The sequence below is a fragment of the Danio rerio genome, chromosome 5, assembly GCF_052040795.2.
Source record: "Danio rerio strain M-AB ecotype USA chromosome 5, GRCz13ab, whole genome shotgun sequence".
NCBI classification, from domain to species: Eukaryota; Metazoa; Chordata; class Actinopteri; order Cypriniformes; family Danionidae; genus Danio; species Danio rerio.
The window spans coordinates 15,344,233-15,363,531 of record NC_141025.1 but is presented as its reverse complement, the minus strand read 5'-3'; the positions used below and the strand labels follow the sequence as shown (position 1 = coordinate 15,363,531).

The 19,299-nt window shown below is 34.5% G+C and overlaps 1 protein-coding gene across 17 annotated transcripts in view; it reads left to right on the top strand.

Moving 5' to 3' along the window:
- The window catches only part of cdca2 (cell division cycle associated 2), a 48,343-nt gene that overhangs the window by 10,722 nt on the left and 18,322 nt on the right, over nucleotides 1-19,299 (top strand). For 12 of the 17 annotated variants that reach the window (XM_087252245.1, XM_087252239.1, XM_087252247.1 and 9 more), the window contains 3 exons: nucleotides 10,887-11,067; nucleotides 12,363-12,493; nucleotides 18,855-19,014. In XM_087252245.1, the coding sequence (XP_087108371.1) occupies nucleotides 10,911-11,067; nucleotides 12,363-12,493; nucleotides 18,855-19,014 (448 nt within the window). In that variant the 5' untranslated portion in view covers nucleotides 10,887-10,910. Of the gene's footprint in view, nucleotides 1-10,359; nucleotides 10,790-10,886; nucleotides 11,068-12,362; nucleotides 12,494-18,854; nucleotides 19,015-19,299 lie in introns of those variants that run through there. The other 5 variants (XM_087252238.1, XM_087252252.1, XM_087252237.1 and 2 more) reach the window with 3 other exon arrangements.

Here is a 19,299-nt window from a genome sequence, read left to right as displayed (position 1 = left end):
AAGTTGCCTCAACACAATCAATTGTGTGGAACCCAGCATTTTTACGTTGTAAATATTCCTGCTGCTTGTTCAAACTACTTATTTAAAGTTAGCTGAAACACAATTCTTGAAGTGATTATTGGGACAATTTATGTTTCATCCACTTGTATTTGAAAAACGTTTTACCTTAATAAGTTTTAACTTGTTTGTGTTGGGGCAACATCGATTGATTTTGCGTAACCCAAAATGTTTTACAGTGTACAGCAAATATATCAAAATTACTTTTTTTATTAGTAATGTGCATTGCTACTTCATTTCGAAGGCAATTTTTTTTTTTTCAGTATAGATTTTTTGCGGGATTTTCCAGTTATTCAAATAGCCCTAATTAAAATTTGCCCTATCCTAACAACACATACATCAATAGAAAGCTTATTTGTTCAGCTTTCATGAATGGATTATGTATGAATGAATGTCAGTTTAAAACAAATGTGACTGGTCACAAATATCTATTTGTCTGTGTAAAATATATAAATACAAATAAATCCTCTAGATTTGTTCATTTGAAAATGATTTTTATTTTGATTTTTACTGAAGTTCTATAATTTAATTTTTTTTTATTCAGTTTCATGTCTAAATTCAGGTTAAATAAATAAAAACCATTCAGTATATCTATCTGAAAGTAATCATGGTTTTATTTTTGATATACTCATTTGTAGAAGTCATTTCATGCTGATTAGTGCAGTTTAATTAAATGAATCTATTTACGTTCATGTTTATTTGTACATGCAGTTGCAGACAAAATGATTAGCTGTACTGTGAATACAATACTTTGTATTTTTTATATATTTCCCAAGTGCTGTTTTAACGATGAGAAAATGTTCAACACGTTAACAAAACAAAACACCATTGCTATAATAACTCATTTTAAATAACAAATTACTTATGTCTTTGCCATGACAACCTATTTAATTACTCGACTTGCTTAAGCTATACTGGTTAAGCTCTTGAAAATGCACTTAAAGCTAAATTCCATATCTTTGTAAAATATGGTAAAATGTCAAAATAATATTGTGTATTGTTAAAAGTCATTGGATAAAAGAGGTTTGTTCTGTAGCCAATTGAGAAAAATAGTTTCTTAATGGGGCTAATAATATCAAACTTTTTCAAAATTATTATATTTATTCCAGACAAACTGAAAAAAAATAACTTTCTGCAGAAGAAAAATGTAATAAATATTAAAAAATAAAAGTAACAATTTTAATTAACAAAAACATTACAATAAAAAATCATTATAAGTGACTCTCTAGTCTTGCAGTACAAAAGAAATCCAAATATTACACTTAATCTGTTTGCTTAAAAAATGTCTTGTGAAACCATGGACCACGAACCAAATATGAACCATAACAGTTTCCCAAAAGTACTTCAAAGAAGGCTTGTTTCTGCAATGATATGGACAAAGATATACAAGTATAGCTCAGCCCACTTTTTACCATTCCTTTATATAAATTACATTCAGAAATAAACTTTGAAATATAAGGATATTAATGAATTTCAACGACCATAAGAGGCCTCTTTATTTTGTTTACCTATTCCTAAATCTGTTTCATCTCTGCTATTCACTTTAAAGTCTCCTTTGACCTTTGCCTGTATTTGTTTATGCCACTTATTTTTAGCAGCAAAGAATTAGCTTTGATTTTTCATGGCAAAGATAATGACGTCGGGGATGCACAGCAAACAATGGTGCTGTTAAGTCAAAAAAAGGTCAAATGAATATGAAACAAAAAAAAGCTCTTATTAATTTTATATTTATGTCTGTAATAGCTCCTCGTTAGGAAATGTCAGTTCTCTAGAAAGCGTTTAAACTGACAGTGGTTTTGCCTGAAGCTGCCTCCTCCATGTCCTGAAACACCTGGACCCTGTTTGTGGCTTTCAGCTCTCCATTCGACACAATCACACCAGAATGTCAGTCCATCCACCTGTCAGAGCTCATATCCGTGAGTCCTGACAGACCCTCGGGGGGGTTTTCTGCTCCGCGATCACTAAATGCTCCACATCTGGTAAGAGCCTCCGGCAGCTGCTGAAATATGCAGATCACATCATATGAATTGGCATCATTGCTATCAATCATGTGTCCATATTAAGGCTGGGCGATATAACAGAAATCTTATATCACGATTTTAGTTGTAACATAACAATATATATCACAGTATAGCATTTTTTCTGTAAATTCAGTCAATTAATAGTTTGTATACAGTACTCGAAATGAGCTCGACCCATCATCACAGATCTCTCTTTAAATTAATATTGTCTATATGAACAATATTAGATGAGTAGCAGTGTGATATGGCTGTATATCAGCACTGGTGAGGGCCGTGCGTTAACACAAGGCCACAGGCCGAGGGCCTTAGTGTCCAACCAGTGATGATATTCAGCCATAACGCACTGCTACGAGTGTGATATTGTGTTTATACAACAGTTTATACAACTGAGCCTGGTATCTCTTGAGTTTTCCCCCTTCATGCTTACGTCATCAATGATGTGCTGTTCAGTTTAATAAGCGCTTAGCACAGTTAAGATTTCTTGATTATATTGTTTTGATCGTTTGGGATGCAGTGACACACAGTCAAATATTTCCCAAAAAGATCAGCCACTTTTGACGCTCATAAACAATCATCAATCAAAGTCCTCGTGCTGCAGGAATTAGGAGGTTTGCTGAAGGTGGAACTGTCGTGCAGTGAGGGGTTTGCGTCTTAAATAATCTACGACAGTTTGCTTTTATTGAACAAGCATGGCGTGTTTTGCTCTTGTTACGGGTCTCGGCCGCGGAACTCGTAGGCAGATTAAAGTGCCTGAATTATCAGGAGAAACAAAATCACAATGAAACTTTAGTGTCTTTCCCCAGGCGCAGCTTGGTAGCATCTGAAGTAAACACAACAAGTATCGCCATGGTAACCCAATCGCATGCTTTCTCAACTGTTGATGTTATTTTTCAAACCCAGTCATTAGTAGTGATAATACATAGATATATACACTAGATATCGCATAGGGACCCTGAGCATGCGTCAATAGTACCGCCACATTGGTACAGTTCTCTCAGGACAAATGTCCTTCAACCGCACTAGTCAAAACAGTGTTATTACGTGAAAATGCGGGACTTTAGCGCTGTCTACGGGTGTAGTAACAAAAAAACAAAAAGCACAAAGGCAGAACATTCCATAGGTAATAATAAGTTTTTTTTCTGTTTTTGTATGTTCTGAACTTTTGTGCTAATCAGGTAACGTTATTGATGATAACAGTCACTTACTGCATTCACCATACGGCAAAGTTTTGTTGAATAAAATTAGCAAGCAATGCAAAAGAAATATGACAACGAGAAGCTGCGCTGCTAGAAACTTGTATTATTGTCTAACGTTAGTGAAAGAATCGTTCGGGGAATTCATTCACAAACGAATCACTCCCTCCGTCAGTATGAGAAGTGAAAGCAGGAGAGAAAGTGTGTTTCAGGACACGGATTAGATTTAATTTAACAGGGAGGGTGAATAGTACATTTCTGTACACTCAAACACAAGCTTTTTGCCAGAAATGCCAGTGCGGTCACTGATCCATCAATGTAGAAAAGTGATGTAAAATTATAATTTTCGTAATTAGAAAAAAAAAATTACATAATAACATCCAGGAAAACTCCCGATCATAGATATATGTGTATATGTGTATATCTCTGGCTTTGGATGGCCACAGTCCGCCACTGTACCTTGGTCCCGCATTCCTTTTCAAAGGAGCGCTCCCCTGTAGCAAGATGGCGGCGCTATTGACGCATTACGTCCAATAGACAACAATAGGCCAGGAGACATCTAATGTATATATCTATGGTGATAATAAAGGACTTTTAACAGTATATACATAAATAAATAGATACATTAATGACAAAACAAAAATTACTACTGTGGATACTCACTCACACTACAAGCGTACGGTGCATGAGCCCAAGTGAACCGCACTATGGCACAACTCTTCCAACCATGCCATGGCCGGCCAAGTGAACCGTGCCTTAGCCCGATTCAGAGCACTCACACTTCTCAAATGAACCGGGAAAGGGCCTGTGCACGGCTCGCATAGCATAGTGTAAGTACACACTTAGTATCCCACGAGTAAAAATATTCAGCCATATTGCACTGCTATGAGTGTGATATTGCGTTTATGCAACAGTTCGATGTAGGGCTGCACGGTTTTGGCTAAAATGAGAATCGCAATTTTTATAATTTTTTTTTTTGATATCATGATTACAATTTTCTCATGATTCTGTAAATGTAAAATAAAGGTTAATATTAGTAAGCTTTTATTATTGTTATTTCTCAAAGATATGGTAAAACAACAGTAATAATATTAGGCCTATATGTGTGGGTCTACTGTTGGTTAAAATGCTAAATTTTTTATAGACTTGGATTGGTTGACTTGAACAGACTTTATATATGTCCTGTTTGTTAATTCACGGTAATGTGATGAGATCAGAATACAACTATTCATAATTCTGAGGTTGAATTATTTTGTTTGAGACAGATGCTTGTCATTTGTCATTGACAATATTATTAGACCCTTATTTCACTGGGAAACTTTGACATTTGGCATACTTCCCGCGCGGCTCTCAAACGATCACTCTGTGCAACAAACTGAACGTTATTTGCAACTTTATTACCTGTTATTCACAGCCTATGCTGGTTCTGTTCACTAAAGTAGGCATCATTGGCGTGCACATGTGCGTCCCCTCTGTAGTAAACAAAAAGGTTGTGGTTATTATATGTGATTCTGTGACTGCGTATATATCATTACATGAAGACAAAAATTATATTTTTAGGTAAATTATACTTTATAAATACAGCATGTGACACTTTTAATGCCATTTAGAGGTGTCCATGTTGCTGTGAAGACTTTTGTGTCTGCCTTCTTTCCTGACCTTGAAAATATAATTGGCTAAATCATAGAAAAGCAGTATTAAGAGATCTCCCAGTATTTCTTGGGAAAAAATTTTAACCCCGAAAAAGCCAAAGCAAAGAAACACTACTAGATTATATGGCATACATATTTTTAATTCAGCATTAAGCTAAACTTAATATTGCATTTAAATCTATTTTCTCTGGAGTAAATAATAGATGACTGTGACCAAAATTTAGATATAGCCTAATCAAATGACAGTAATTTGACAGTAGACTAAAATAAAGCCACTCACTATACTGTTGAGTTAAAAGCCATTAGAGGAGTCCTCAGTTTCCCCCACAGTCCAAAGACATGAGCTAGCTGAATTGGATAAGCAAAATTAGCCATAGTGTATCAGTATGAATGTGAGTGTAAGTGTTTTTCTCAGTACTGGTTGGCAGCTGGAAGAGCATCCACCGAGTAAAACGTATGAATAGTTGGTGATTCGTTCCCTTGTGGTGACCCCTGATAAATAAGAAACTAAGCTGGAAAAAAAATGAATAAATGAAATAGAGCATAATGAAATTATAGTCTATTCCGCTGTGGTGACCCTTGTTAAATAAGGGACTAAGCCGAAGGAAAATGTATAAATGAATGAAAGTTATAATTTTAGGGAACAGAATACTAATATTTTAACTTCATGTTTTAAATTGATTGTGATGTGATTTTCTAAATATGTTTTCCTAGTGGTCTTCTAATTTTACCCCATTAATATATCTCACATGGCGAGGCAGTGGCGCAGTAGGTAGTGCTGTTGCCTCATTGTAAGAAGGTCGCTGGGTCGCTGGTTCGAACCTCGGCTCAGTTGCCGTCTGTTTGGAGTTTGTATGTTCTCCCTGCCTTCGCGTGGATTTCCTCCGGGTGCCCCCACAGTCCAAAGACATGCGGTACAGGTGAATTGGGTAGAATAAATTGCCCTGTGCGTGTGCGTGTGCGTGTGCGTGTGCGTGTGTGTGTGTTACACCCAGAAATGGGTTTGTGGCTGGAAGGGCATCTGCTGCGTAAAAAAAAAAAAAAAAAAAGAAAAAACTTGCTGGATAAGTTGCCGGTTCATTCCGCTTTGGCGACCCCGGATTAATAAAGGGACTAAGCTGACAAGAAAATGAATGAATATGTCTCACATATATTTACATCTTACATATATTAGGGATGTAATTAAAATTAAATATTCAAACAATAATAAGTAAATTAGAAAAACAAGATGGCATGAGCTCCTTTAGTAATCTGAAGGCACAATGTAGTCTTCCAGAGACGTCTTTTTCCTTTTATTTACGTCTGAGATCTGAGACCGTGAGGAATAAATATTCCCACCATTAGAATTCACAGTACTTTGACATTACAAGTAAATACGAAAGGTCTAGTATCTGCTTTTTATCTATTATTTATTCATACAAACAACTACCAATTATAAACATTTGGCATAAAGATATGTGACACAAACTCTTCTACAAATACTGATGATCTATGTTGAGACTATGGACTAACTTTAAACTTACCTCAAATAATCCTATCATCAGCTAATTCATTACAAAATGATTCATATAGAATTGACCTCACTCCGAGCAAATGTCACTTAATGAAACTAACATCATCTCCCAATTGTAATTTCTGCTTAGGGGATGTCATAGGTACATACAAACATGTTTTGGGATTGCCTTGAAGTAATTCACTTTTGGCATAATGTGTTACTGACCCTAAAGGACATACTGGAATCATACATGTTGCCCTAAGCTTTTGCTTTTAAATGATGGTTCATCCTTTGACTTTTATTTCAGAAAAAAAGGATAATTTTCTGCTTTAACAGCAGCTAAAAAAATGTTAGCTTTACGTTGGCAGTCTCCACACTCCCGGGACCGGAAACATTGAATGTTCTTGGACATTACAAGTATGAAACTGTCTGTGGCAAGGATGCATGGCGCTTCTACAAAAACTATTACTTCATGAATATGTCCAATAACTAAAATATAAGATATGCTATAGTGATTTTTTTTCTTTGTATTTTATTTACCCTATGTGTAAAAGTCCAATGTATATAAAAGTGTTCTTAAGAATTAAAATGCAGGGGTTAATTTATTTATTTACGTATTTCTTAATTTAGGCATTCTACCCCTTTTTTATTTAATTTTATATATTATTTGTATTTTATTTTATTTACTTTCTCTTTTTGTTTTTTGCTCTGATTTTCTTTTTTGTTAATTATTATTTTCGCCAGCGGTGGGGTGGGTGGGGTGGGCAAAAAATAGAAAATGCTGTTGGTTGGTATTTTTGTCTGTAACTATGTATGCAAGATTATTTTCAGCTTTTCAATAAAAATTTCATCACAAAAAAGTAAATTAGAAAAACAAATATAGTTTAAAAGGTGTAAAAAAAATTAAACTGATTTTAAACAATTAATATTTTTTTAAACAGTTACCAAAAAACACGATTTAAATTCGTCTGAAAAATATATAAATCTGATTAAACACTGAGAAATATGCAAATTAGTTTAAAATTAATAATATAAAATTTCCTTAAATGTGTCAATAAATACTGATAATAAACCCAACACTATGCTTTCATAAAAGGGGGGAATAATTATAACTTTTAAAAGACTTTTTGGATGGTTGCTTGCACACGGATCATAATTGAAGGTCCATCCATGGCATCTAAAAACAACTGAAAACAACTGCTCCGCAAAATCATGCCGAACAGTACTAATTTGCTGTTATATTGCAAGAATGATGCTTGCCGTAAATGAAATATTTTCAGGACATCTGGTTACTTTTGAATGTGGATCAATGGGTAAACATGTTTTGGCCTGCATACTGATGTAATTATGGCATCTACCAGCAGGGGCTGAAGCACACCAGCCAAACCAATGTGCGATGTGCCACCAGCGTGCAATGTGCCAGCAGAAAACCCATTGAGTTTTTAATGAAAGCAGAAAAGAGAGATGTCTACTCTCTACTCTTTGACTGCTACAATAAGGCAGTATGCAGAGAAAATTGTTGCCTTCCATAATAAGACACTACAGCCAGAAAGACTGTTTATTATGCATTTTGGAGATTTTCCAACATTTGGCTTTTCATAAAGTGTTATTTCTTGTCTAATGTAAGGAAAACATCCACAATATACAATTAAGTTATGCTGTTTATTACTATATTATTATTTTGTCACTTTTTGTCACACTCAATTTGTTTTGAGTTTTTTTAAGTGTTCAGGTTAGGACTGCACAATATTGGAAAAATATTACATTGCGATATTTTGTTTTGCTGCGATATACATTCGCCTACAAATAATATCCTTATATTTTAATATTTCATAAATATCATCCAGCGATGTGACTATTGCAGATATACACATTGTAATAACGATGCTCATATGATATAATGTGCAGCCCTATTACAGGTACCTTTGTGTTGGTAGATTTATTATATATTTATATTCTAAAGGATTTGCTGATAGATTTGTTCATACAAAATTAGCATAATTAAGTATAGAAAATATATATTAAAAAAATTAATCTTTCTCGCTCTCTCTGGTGTATTTTCTGAATTACTGAGCAATACAAAAATAATAACTTTAAAAATTACTTTGCCTCATGTTCAGATTTTTATGCTATAGAAATATAGTTGAAATCAAAATTATTAAACGTTTGAATTTTTTTTTCCTTTTAAAATTTAAAAAAAGGAATTTTTCACAGTATGTCATGTTTTTTTTATACAGGAGAAAGTCTTATTTGTTTTACTTTGGCTTGAATAAAAGAAGTTTTGAATTTTTTAAAAACCATTTTAAGGTCAATATTATTAGCCCCATTAAGCAATTTTTTTCGATAGTCTACTGAACAAACTATAGTTATACAATAACTTGCCTAATTACCCTGCCTGGTTAACCTAATTAACCCAGTTTAGCCTTTAAAAGTCACTTGAAAAGTGTCTTGACAAATAGCTAGTGAAATATAATTTACTGTCATCATGGCAAAGATAAAATAAATCAGTTATTAGAGATGAGTTATTAAAACTGTTATGTTTAGAAATATGCCGAAAAAAATCTTCTCTCCAGAAATTGGGGAAAAATTAACTGACTTAACTGTATATTAGTGTATTGGAATAATGAGACATTTGCAGATATAAACAAAACATTTTAGAAAACCTGTTGCAAAAGCAATGTTTCCAATTTCTAAAGTAATCATTCAACCGTGGTGATAACCTTTTTCTTATCTTACTCTATACTTCATCTGGAAAAATTATATAAAATTTTTTTCAATGCATAAACATTTTTTCATGTTTATTGTTTTTTATTATTATTATTATTATTATTATTATTATTATTATTATTATTATTGCACAAACCTTCAGAAACAAACATACAACAACACAATATAAAAAGTGAACATAAAAAACTAATATAATAATAGTAAAAAATAAAATCCATCCACAAAGCATAATGTACAGCAGCATTTCTACATCCAATGATTTTAAGAATTAACAGGGGAATCAAAAAAACTATTTAAGTAATTGATACATATCTCAGATCAAATCAAAATGGATAAAAAAATAGTTAATGTGGGAGATTGTAGCAAATTTCTGTTTGTGTATGTGAAACAACAATATATTCAAGACTTTCGTTGGATTTGTTTTCATAATAAGAATAATATATTTTAATGTAAAATAAAAAGTTTTGTCATTTTATAAGTATATTTTGCTAGATCCTTCCAGAAACTGTTTACAACATTGCATTCCAAAAATAAATGACAAAGGCTGTCTTTATCTGCTTTACAGATGTCCTCCATTTCAATGTTCTTTGATGATAAAGATTTTACTAGGTAGGCCTAAATTGTATGTAGTATTTTAAAATGAGTTTCTTTAATTTTATAGTTAATAGATTATTTGAAGGGAGTTAGTTAGCCAGCCTCTTTTGCGAGCAATATTAACTATAATAGAGTTCCAGAAAAAATTGTCTTTAGGAGTAGGCCTACCTACATTTTGTATCTAAAATATTTTACGAATGTTTGTTATTATATATTTTTTATCAGTTAACTACTTCTATATGCAATTTTAGGTTTACAATAGACAGATAATTATAGCAAATATGATTTTTAACAAGTAGAAAAATTTAAACAGGGATAAATTTAATAACTAAATTAATTTCTCTAGACAGGGAAATTGTTGATAGACATGAACTGTTCTTATGATAGAATGTTCTGAAAAGTTTTAAAAGATGATTAATGTCTCTATTAAACCAATTAACGAAGGATAAAGGATTATTTGAAGAGGTTATGTTTCCATTATTTCAAGGGCTCCTTGTTGCACTTTATAACATCTCCATTGAAGTACACGTACGTGACAGTTTCCGTAAACTTAAATGTGATTGGCCGTTTTGAAGCACGTGACGCCTTTTCTTAAACCTCATTGGCTGATTCATATGTCCAAGGATATTTGCCAGATGGACTGGCAGATGCGTTAGAACTTGTAGTGCTATCTCGCGTCCTAGAAATATATAAACAAAACACACTTAAAATGCTGTAAAATATAGCTGTAAATGGCTTCAAGGTTAACAACTGTAAAAATAAGTCGTTTATTTTAAGTTACCAAGGTGTTGTCTGGTTCCTTCAAGGCGGAAGGATATTTGCGCCGTTTTAACGTGCGGTAAGGAGCGAAGTTTGAACATTTTAGCACAATACAAGCAAACGTTTATTTTTCACTCGTTAAATGAAACATAGCGCAGAGTTGTAGTTATGCTATCCCTTATACTGCTTTGTAAACCCGTTAGTTATTATTCGCTACTCTGCTTTGTAAACTAATAAACTAAGATTTCTTACTTGCATGTGGTACACATCGCTGGCCTGATGTTAGCAGATGTACATAACGTGTTACAGTAAAACTCTACTTTGCAGGATTGTAATATCTTGTGGTTTTTCTGCAGTGTATCATGCTCAATCTATTTGTTTTATTCAGATTTCATATGCACTGGAGTCGAGCATGAATGTTACTGAAGCCATGGACAGCAGACCAGCACTTGCAGACTTGTCTCCCTCTCAGCAGAACACTGAAGCTGCGGATGTGGATTTCTCCAAACTCACCCCTTTACAGTTTGGCATATCAACAGACAGTTTCTTGCCGTCCTCTAAAAGTAAAGGTTAGCAACATTAAAGTAGATATGATGTCTTGCCTCATGAACTATATCAAAAAAGGCTATATTCTAAACAAATGGCAAACAGAATGGGATCAGTGCTCGGAAAAAAAAACTTGAAATTCAGCCAGAAATAGGAAGAAAATCCTATAAATTTTTTTAAACTCAAGACATGATGAGTTTGTGTACAGAAGATGGCGCGTTGGACACAAGCCTCGCACATGAACATTTACTCTAAGGAGCAAAAAACCCAAAATGTCTATACTGCAACTGAAGCGAAACTGTTAAACATATTCTTGTGGAAAGCCCTATTTCTTATGTAATCAGACAATAATTTTTATCTGGAGAAACTATAAATTAAATATTTTTAAAATGTAAATCCTTCTAAAATTGTACAGATTTTATCAAAAGGAAACCCTACAAAACAGTTTTAGATTTGTATTATATATATTATCATTATTATTATATTTATGTATTTTACCTTGTTTATTATTTATTGCTGTAGATGACTTTTAATTGTTAGAATATTTTTATAATTATAGAAAAGTGGTATTTATAAAATGTGCTAAAGTTGATCTGTTTTTTTGTTTTGTTTTGTTTTTTAGCTATGACATAGCCATATAAGCTGAAATGGCAATAAAATTACAATTCTCTTTCTCTGAGCTAAATTAAAATGGCATATAGAGTTGGGCTGCATTATATTGGAAACATATAACATTGCAATATTTTGTTATTCTGTGATATGAATACAAATCCACCTGATTTGGGATGATTCTGCAATGGGAGTGCATCTGCATAGTATCAAATAAACAGTCTATGAATACATAAAGAAAAAATATACAATTGAAATGAACAATGTTTTTTGTTTTTGAAGTCTAACAGTATTCAAGTACAGTAATCAAATAATAAAGTTAATTAATTCGATAAATTTAATCATTAAAGTTACAATTTCTTATGTCTGGGTGCTTTTAAAATCATTATACAGTCACAGGCCGCAAAAACACATGCAACTGAAGAATTAAATCCCAAACTCAACATTACACATCCTGCGATGTATGTAACTATTGCTATTGATCACATTCACGATTCTTAAATGATAAATTGTGCAGCCCTAATATAGAGTTTTTACAGTGTAAATATTAAGGTTTTCATTTAGTCGTGGCATTTTATTATTGCTGTATAATTGCATTTTCTTTGCACTTTGTTATTCTGCATAATTTTAACGGTTTGCTTTTTTTGTCAGTGAAGCACATTAAATTAATTTAACAAAGCCTTGTTCATCTACTGTTTTATCTCCTCAGATAAGTCCAGAGTGGCTCAGCTGAAGGCTAGGAGGAGATCTACGATTGGGCTCCGGGGATCTCCAGAAACGAACTCGCTCATCTGCTTCAGAGCCAGACAAGCTGCAAAAACACCTCCCCGAACACCACAGGTAAATCCATAGGGTAGCACAGCTGCTTTTGCTTCAGGATCAGTGTTTTACATTATACATCAAATAGTGACTAAACACAGACATGTTAAATAAATGTAAAACAAAACACATTTAATAAAAATTGTCTTCTCGTGAATTTTGTAATCAATAAGAAGAGTAAGTCATATTACCAACTCTCGGATGTTTGTGAGAAAGTAAAACAGATTTGATTGGATGCATAGGCTTTAACATCATATAACGGATTAGGGTTGCACAATATATCGTTTCATCATCGATAACACAAGGTGGGCGTCCAAAATAGTCACATCGCAGGATCTGCAATGTAGTTGGGATTATAATTGACCAGACATAGTTAACAACATTGGAGTCATTTCAACTTTTAACCTTAGAATGAAAGTTTATTATTTGCATATGTTTTATTAAGGCATGAAACTGTGTAAGCATTTTAGGCTATTTTAAGCCATTTGGGCACTGCAAATTAAACATTTATAGATTGTAACTGTAGATTTATACAATTATTTTTTTGAAAGTGATACAATTTTGTTGTTATTATTATTAATATTATTCTTATTATTATTATACAGTGGTTATTTAATTTGTGTTGCTAAATATAGTTTGACTCTCCAGAAAATCATAAATTTTACATCTGTTGAATTTAGCATTGCTTGTAATTTTTTTTAATTATATTTACATTTTTAGCATTTAGCATTGCTTGTAATTTTTTTTTAAATTATATTTACATTTTTATTATATTTAATAATATTTTGCAGATATGTTCCCAGAATCATCTAAATTGGTCTAAGTTATGAATTAATTTTAAGATATTCAAGTCATCTGGTAAATTGCATTTATATCGCATTATTAATCGCTGTAAATGGAAAATATTGCAATGTCCGTTTTTTCCAAAATCGTCCAGCTCAAAATGCCTCAATTATATAATCATATACATATTTAGTTCATCTCTGAAAACAAAAAAAAGTTGATCACAAAAAAAACCTTAAACTCAATTATCTACATTTCAAATTGTGTATTGTAGGCCTCTTAAAATGAGTTTATAGCTTTTGCTTTCTTGGTATGCTTTGCAGCATCAGCTCTTTTCTCTTGTCCTACAGTCTCTAAACACCTTGTAAGAGTCAGACAGAAATAACAGCTGTAATCATTTTAGTTCCTGGGGAGTTTCTTAGCATTTGTTTATGCAGTGGTACAAACAGCACTGTTAATGTTGGTTTTATAGTGTTAATTGCCATGTCCTTGTCATTTGGAAGTGCGCAAAGTAGATTTGTTTATTCAGGATAGAAAATGTCGTAAATTCGACTTCTCATCATTTAGAAATTATCCGACAGGAGGTTTTGAATATCAGAAAATAGACTTTATTCTCCATAATAAAGCCGAGAAAGAGCAGAGCAGACCCCAGAGCATTCTGAAGTCTCTCCTGGACGATTCCTATCTCTGGTTCTCTCTTTCCAAAGTCTCTCCTGCTCCTTCTGAAGTCTGTGTTTTTTACAATCTTTTTACAGGTTATTTGACACACCCCTAGGTGTCTCATTTTAACTTTTAACCATTTTAGGATAGGTTTTTACTATAGGTGGCCCTGTTATTCTTGGCTCTCAATCTCAGCCCACTAGCTCATGTCAACAGAGATGTTACAGGTCTGTGTCAGCAACTGTTTTGACACCAGAGCATAGATGCAAAATAACAAAGTGTTTACATACATTGTCATGATAGGATAATAACTTGATAATATGTTACTCATTCTAACTTCTGACACATATAGCTTCATACAAGTATTTAACATATATAATTAGTGCTTTACATATTCAGTTATTCTACACAATCATTCTTCAGCTTCATAGCCTTCTCCTACTGTTGCTCCTGTGCAAGCATACTCATCTTACACAGACATATCACTGTATTTTTAACACAGGCTGGCATGTTTGCTGCAAACACTACATACATTTTGAGAAGAGAAAATTAACTGCTTTACACTTAAATACTTCATACTGAGAGAATAAAATCCTCTTCAAAAACAACATATTTTAGCAACAACACAATGGCATAATAGCACAAACCAAACATACAGTGCCTGTGTCCAAAATTGCCCACTAGTTGACTAGGTACTACGTTTGAATTTTAATCTATTAGAAAAGTGCATTCTATATTTTATGAATACGAGGAGCATGAATGGAATTTAAAGTTTACAACCACAAGTTGTCATGATCAACTGACCTAACTGCATCAGTTGCATACTGCTTTTAACATACTATAAAGTAGGCAAATATGTGATTTTGGACTCAGCCAATTTTTTTTGTGGGTGGGTCACAATAGACATTGGTTGCATACAGCCAACAAAAGCAAATTTGCCATTAATCTTATGTTTAAGTATTTGGACTGGGGTGGATAGTGACTTATTTTATTGTGCATCTCTGACACACCTGTTCACAAACAGCATTACAAACTCAATAAAAGGTGACATCTGAAAAAGTACTTTATTTAAACAAATTTACTTTGATTCTTCAGAATGCAGGGGTGATAGCGTTCCGGCACCACGCCGGATTTCCGGCGTACTGTGGCTGCGGGGAAAAAAAAATCAGGTTCACGGTTATTGATCTGTCATTTCTCTAGATTCGCAGAATTCACTCACTCCTGAAAGCGCTGGATTGGTTTTTATTAAGTGCCATTTTGTGTGCTCGTGAATCATCTTTTGAGTGTAGACGCCATGTAAATGAAAGATTAATTGTGTAATTTAGAGAGCTTTATAAATTATAACAGATCTTTGTGAGATCTCTATGAACTAAGATTAGTGACGCTTTTTAGTGATAATAAGAGAAGCGTGCTTTGCACTTTCCAGGCTATAATCCATTCAGAATTTGTATGAAACTTTCGTTTTCGGCACATATACGCTGATATGTTTTGGGAATGACATCTGCATATTTACGCTGGGTTTATTCTCGAAATAACGGTGAAGCAATAGACGGGACAAAAATATATTTCCCCCTTCTCCTTAAACAACTTAGTGTTTCAGCTATGAAATAGTTCAGTTTTGTATGTAGCCTAATGGCAAAGTGTTTATATTTAGTTTCGTTTTTTATTCAGCTTATTTAGAAATACGTTTGGAGCATTTTTTATTCGTTAAAAATAAGTTTTTTTTTAACGAACAGCGCCCAGCGGAAGACCATCATTGTCTGTTTGATCAGTTTGCCTTCTCAGATCATCACGACTTGCCTAAAATAAAAGATATAAAACAGTTCAAGTATAAAACAATGGTAGCTTAAACGTTAAAGAATGTGTGCTATTAGGCGCATAGTTTGCTTATAAAAAGCTTGCAGGACATCGAGGCGCCAGAGCAATCACTTGCATTTTTTCAGTGGGAGCAATTTAAAGTTATCCGTCATTTTTGCTCACAAAGTACGAGTAATACATCAAAAAACGTTACAGCGTTTTTATAAAATAGAGAAAACCAAAATTATGCGCTTTCTGTCGTCTGGTTTTTGAACAGGAGCGCTTAACAAAATGAAGCAAAATGTATATGCCTCACAGACATAATAAATATATTTATAGAAAGCTTTAAATTATTACTTAACGAAATAAAACAAATCGAAAACAAAAAAACTCCTTCATGTAGCCTAATCCGTAAAGATGAATTTCTAAAGGCGAGTCCAAGAGGAGATTGCCAGTCAGGATCTTTGCGACACTGACTCAGAATAAGTTTATTAATAAATAATTAAGATATGTCTTTGTTTTTGCCGGTGCTTGGGGCGAGTTTTAGCTTATTGTGTGCGCTTGAATGCGGATTCACAGTAGCAGTTTTAACATAGTGACACGACATCTGACGTACAGATGACACTGGCACATGCCACTGAGTGTAGTGACACTTCCGGTGGCACGTCCGGTTTTCCACTGTCATGTGTCACTCGCTAGTGGCATGTGTAGTGACCAATGTCATCGACACCCGGCGAAGCTTATGACATTAATTAACACGAGCAAAACCATATTTAATCATTACGCGACTTTTAACCTAATTTATCGCGTCGCAAGTTAGTTTATTTGCTGAGCTACTCCACGATGTTTTAATTTAAACGGATTTATTTTATGTATTCGTAGTCATACTTCCGTACGTAATATAGTCATTTGGCAGTACATGTCAGTCAAATTTATTGTGGCATGCTTATGTATGGGAGGGGTTACACTTATCTGTTGTACTGTATATTATTGCATCCTGGCAGTTCATTTGTTCCCTACAATATGGACTTCTCTATGTTTTTAATTCATTCATTTATTTTATTATTTAACTTAATTTCATTTTAAGGTATTTTAAATAATATCCTTTAAAAAGTTATAATAAAATGCATGTTGAAAACTCATAACATATATGCATGTAAGATAACAGGTGTCATTTGCCTAATGATTTTTAAATATTAAAGAGCCCATATTATACATGAAATAAGGTCATATCTTGGTTGTAAGGGTCTCCAACAACAGTCTAATATGCATGCAAGGTCAAAAAACACTTTCATGGTCTTATAATCTGCATTTATTTTTATCTAATTATCCCAGCGACTCCTGTATGAATCGTCCAGTGATTCATTTGTTCCCAAACCCCTCCTTAGCGCGGAGCTAATCTGCGCTGATTGGACCGATGACAGTCTGTCGCGATTGGTCGACTGCCTTCAGTCAGAGAGGGAAATGGCCAATAGCTAATCAGCAATTTAAAAAGTAATCACAGTTCATACACGCTCGATAGTGTAGGCGTGGACTTTAGCTGCCACACTATGGCGAGTGGATAGTGCCACGGATAACCGAACGAAGGAGACAGTCGTGTACTCGCCATACCACACACACACAAAAACACACACACACCTCCGGATGACAACGCTCCCGCTTCAGCCCGCACCCGCCAGGTTTTAGCCTGAGAACCCGCTCCGTTTTCTGCCCGCCGCGCCCGGTCCCGCTAGAGCGGAGAACACAACCAAATATCACCCAGTATACAGTCCAGACAGCCAAGCTGTCTGTACACACACAGCACAAAGTACACAGAGCTCGTTCGTTCGTTCGCTCTCTCTCTCGCTCTCTCTCTCTCTCTCTCTCTCTCTCTCTCTCTCTCTCTCTCTCTCTCTCCCCGCGCCAGATTTCTGCGGCGCGGGAATACATTTCCGAATAAATCGCGGGAGCAGAACTCTAGCACAGAGCTCCATAAACAAACAGCACGCGTCGCGTTTTTAACGTGACTTTGCACGCGATAAGATAATATATCCAGTTAACCTGATACAGTACACGCGGTTACAAGTAACAAATCACAACTAAATACATTTGCAAGCTAGAGTAAACGAGGCAACAACTTTAACCGCACGTACTTACACTTGAGAAATGTAGGAAGAAACCCATCCTGACGTCCATCAGTTACTCTTTACTGATCCTTCCTTTAACAAACTCAGATGAAGTATTCTTTGTAGCATGTAGCTTCCAGAAGTTTCCAACTGCTTGGTTATAATGCTGATGTTTCATCTTTGGGTAGAGACTCAATATATCCATCTGCAGTGTGACTTCAATCGACCGGCATGTTTGTGTGCGTGTGTTTGTGGGTGTGCGTGTGTTTGTGGGTGTGTGTGTGTGTGTGTGTCTGGGTTACTGCGTCAGAGGGCGGGGCCTCAGGTTTGAAATCTCCCGGGTTTGCGCGTGCACGTGAAAAACTTTGTTTCGTTCGTACGTCATGGCGAAACACCTAATGAGTCGGTATCAAGGCGACTCGTTTGAAGCACTATGATTCGACTCTTTTATAGATGAATCAACAGTTTTAAACACTGTATTCTTACAGATTTAAGCCTTAGCTGGATACTTCACTTCACTTAGAGCTGTGTTACACACTACATGGAGGGGAATTTTCAAAAACCCATAATATGGGCTCTTTAAAGCAAAGAGACTTATAAGATTAATGTGCTTATACTGACACCTACTGGCACATGTCACAAGATCACTGACACTGGCATGTGTCACTGACATTACTGGCATGTGTCTAAAAAGAGCCACTTGACAATAATGATGATCAGGGTTACACATAGGCTGTTAATATATTTGGGCCCAGGGGCCCACAAGTTATGTATTAAAAGTGCGTTGCATACATAGTACCCCCACCCCTACTCACCTCAGGGGCAAGGAAAAAAAGTTCAGGCTCAGGAATTTTTTCCACTATCAGCCCTGAGAATGCATGATTCTAAAATTAATTGCATTTTCATCACTCTTTTGACCCACCACATATTTTTAAGTGTGTACCGCATTGTTAATTCTCATTAATATCATGATGAAAGTTGTTGTTTGTGCTTTTCTGTCTTTATACACTGTAACCATGTGTTCTGTCCTCATGAAGCTTTTACAGGGGAGTCCTTTTCTTTCACGCTGTGACTCTCTGAAGAAAAAGATGGCTGCTTTCCAGTGTCTGATGGAGGACGATGAGGAGAAGGATGAATGGAAGAAAAATGAGGAGAATGAGAGTGCAAAAAGCACTTTGGCTAAGGATTCCCAGAACGGTCAGTCTCTCCTCAAGCTGCTGATTGTTGGCAACATAAAAACCGAATTCTTTAGGATGCATGCTTCTAGGACCAGATGGAATTATGAAGTAAATTAAAAGAACATTGCACTGTCATTGCTTGCCATTTCCAGCTAATAGAACCTATTCAGAATAGAAAGGCGCCGTAATAAATTTAATGCAATTTGATTTCTTCCATTGATCCCTGTTAGAGCGCAGCAGGATGATTTGCAGAATAAATCAAATTATGCTTATGAGCTTTTGAATAAATATGTTTACATTTCAA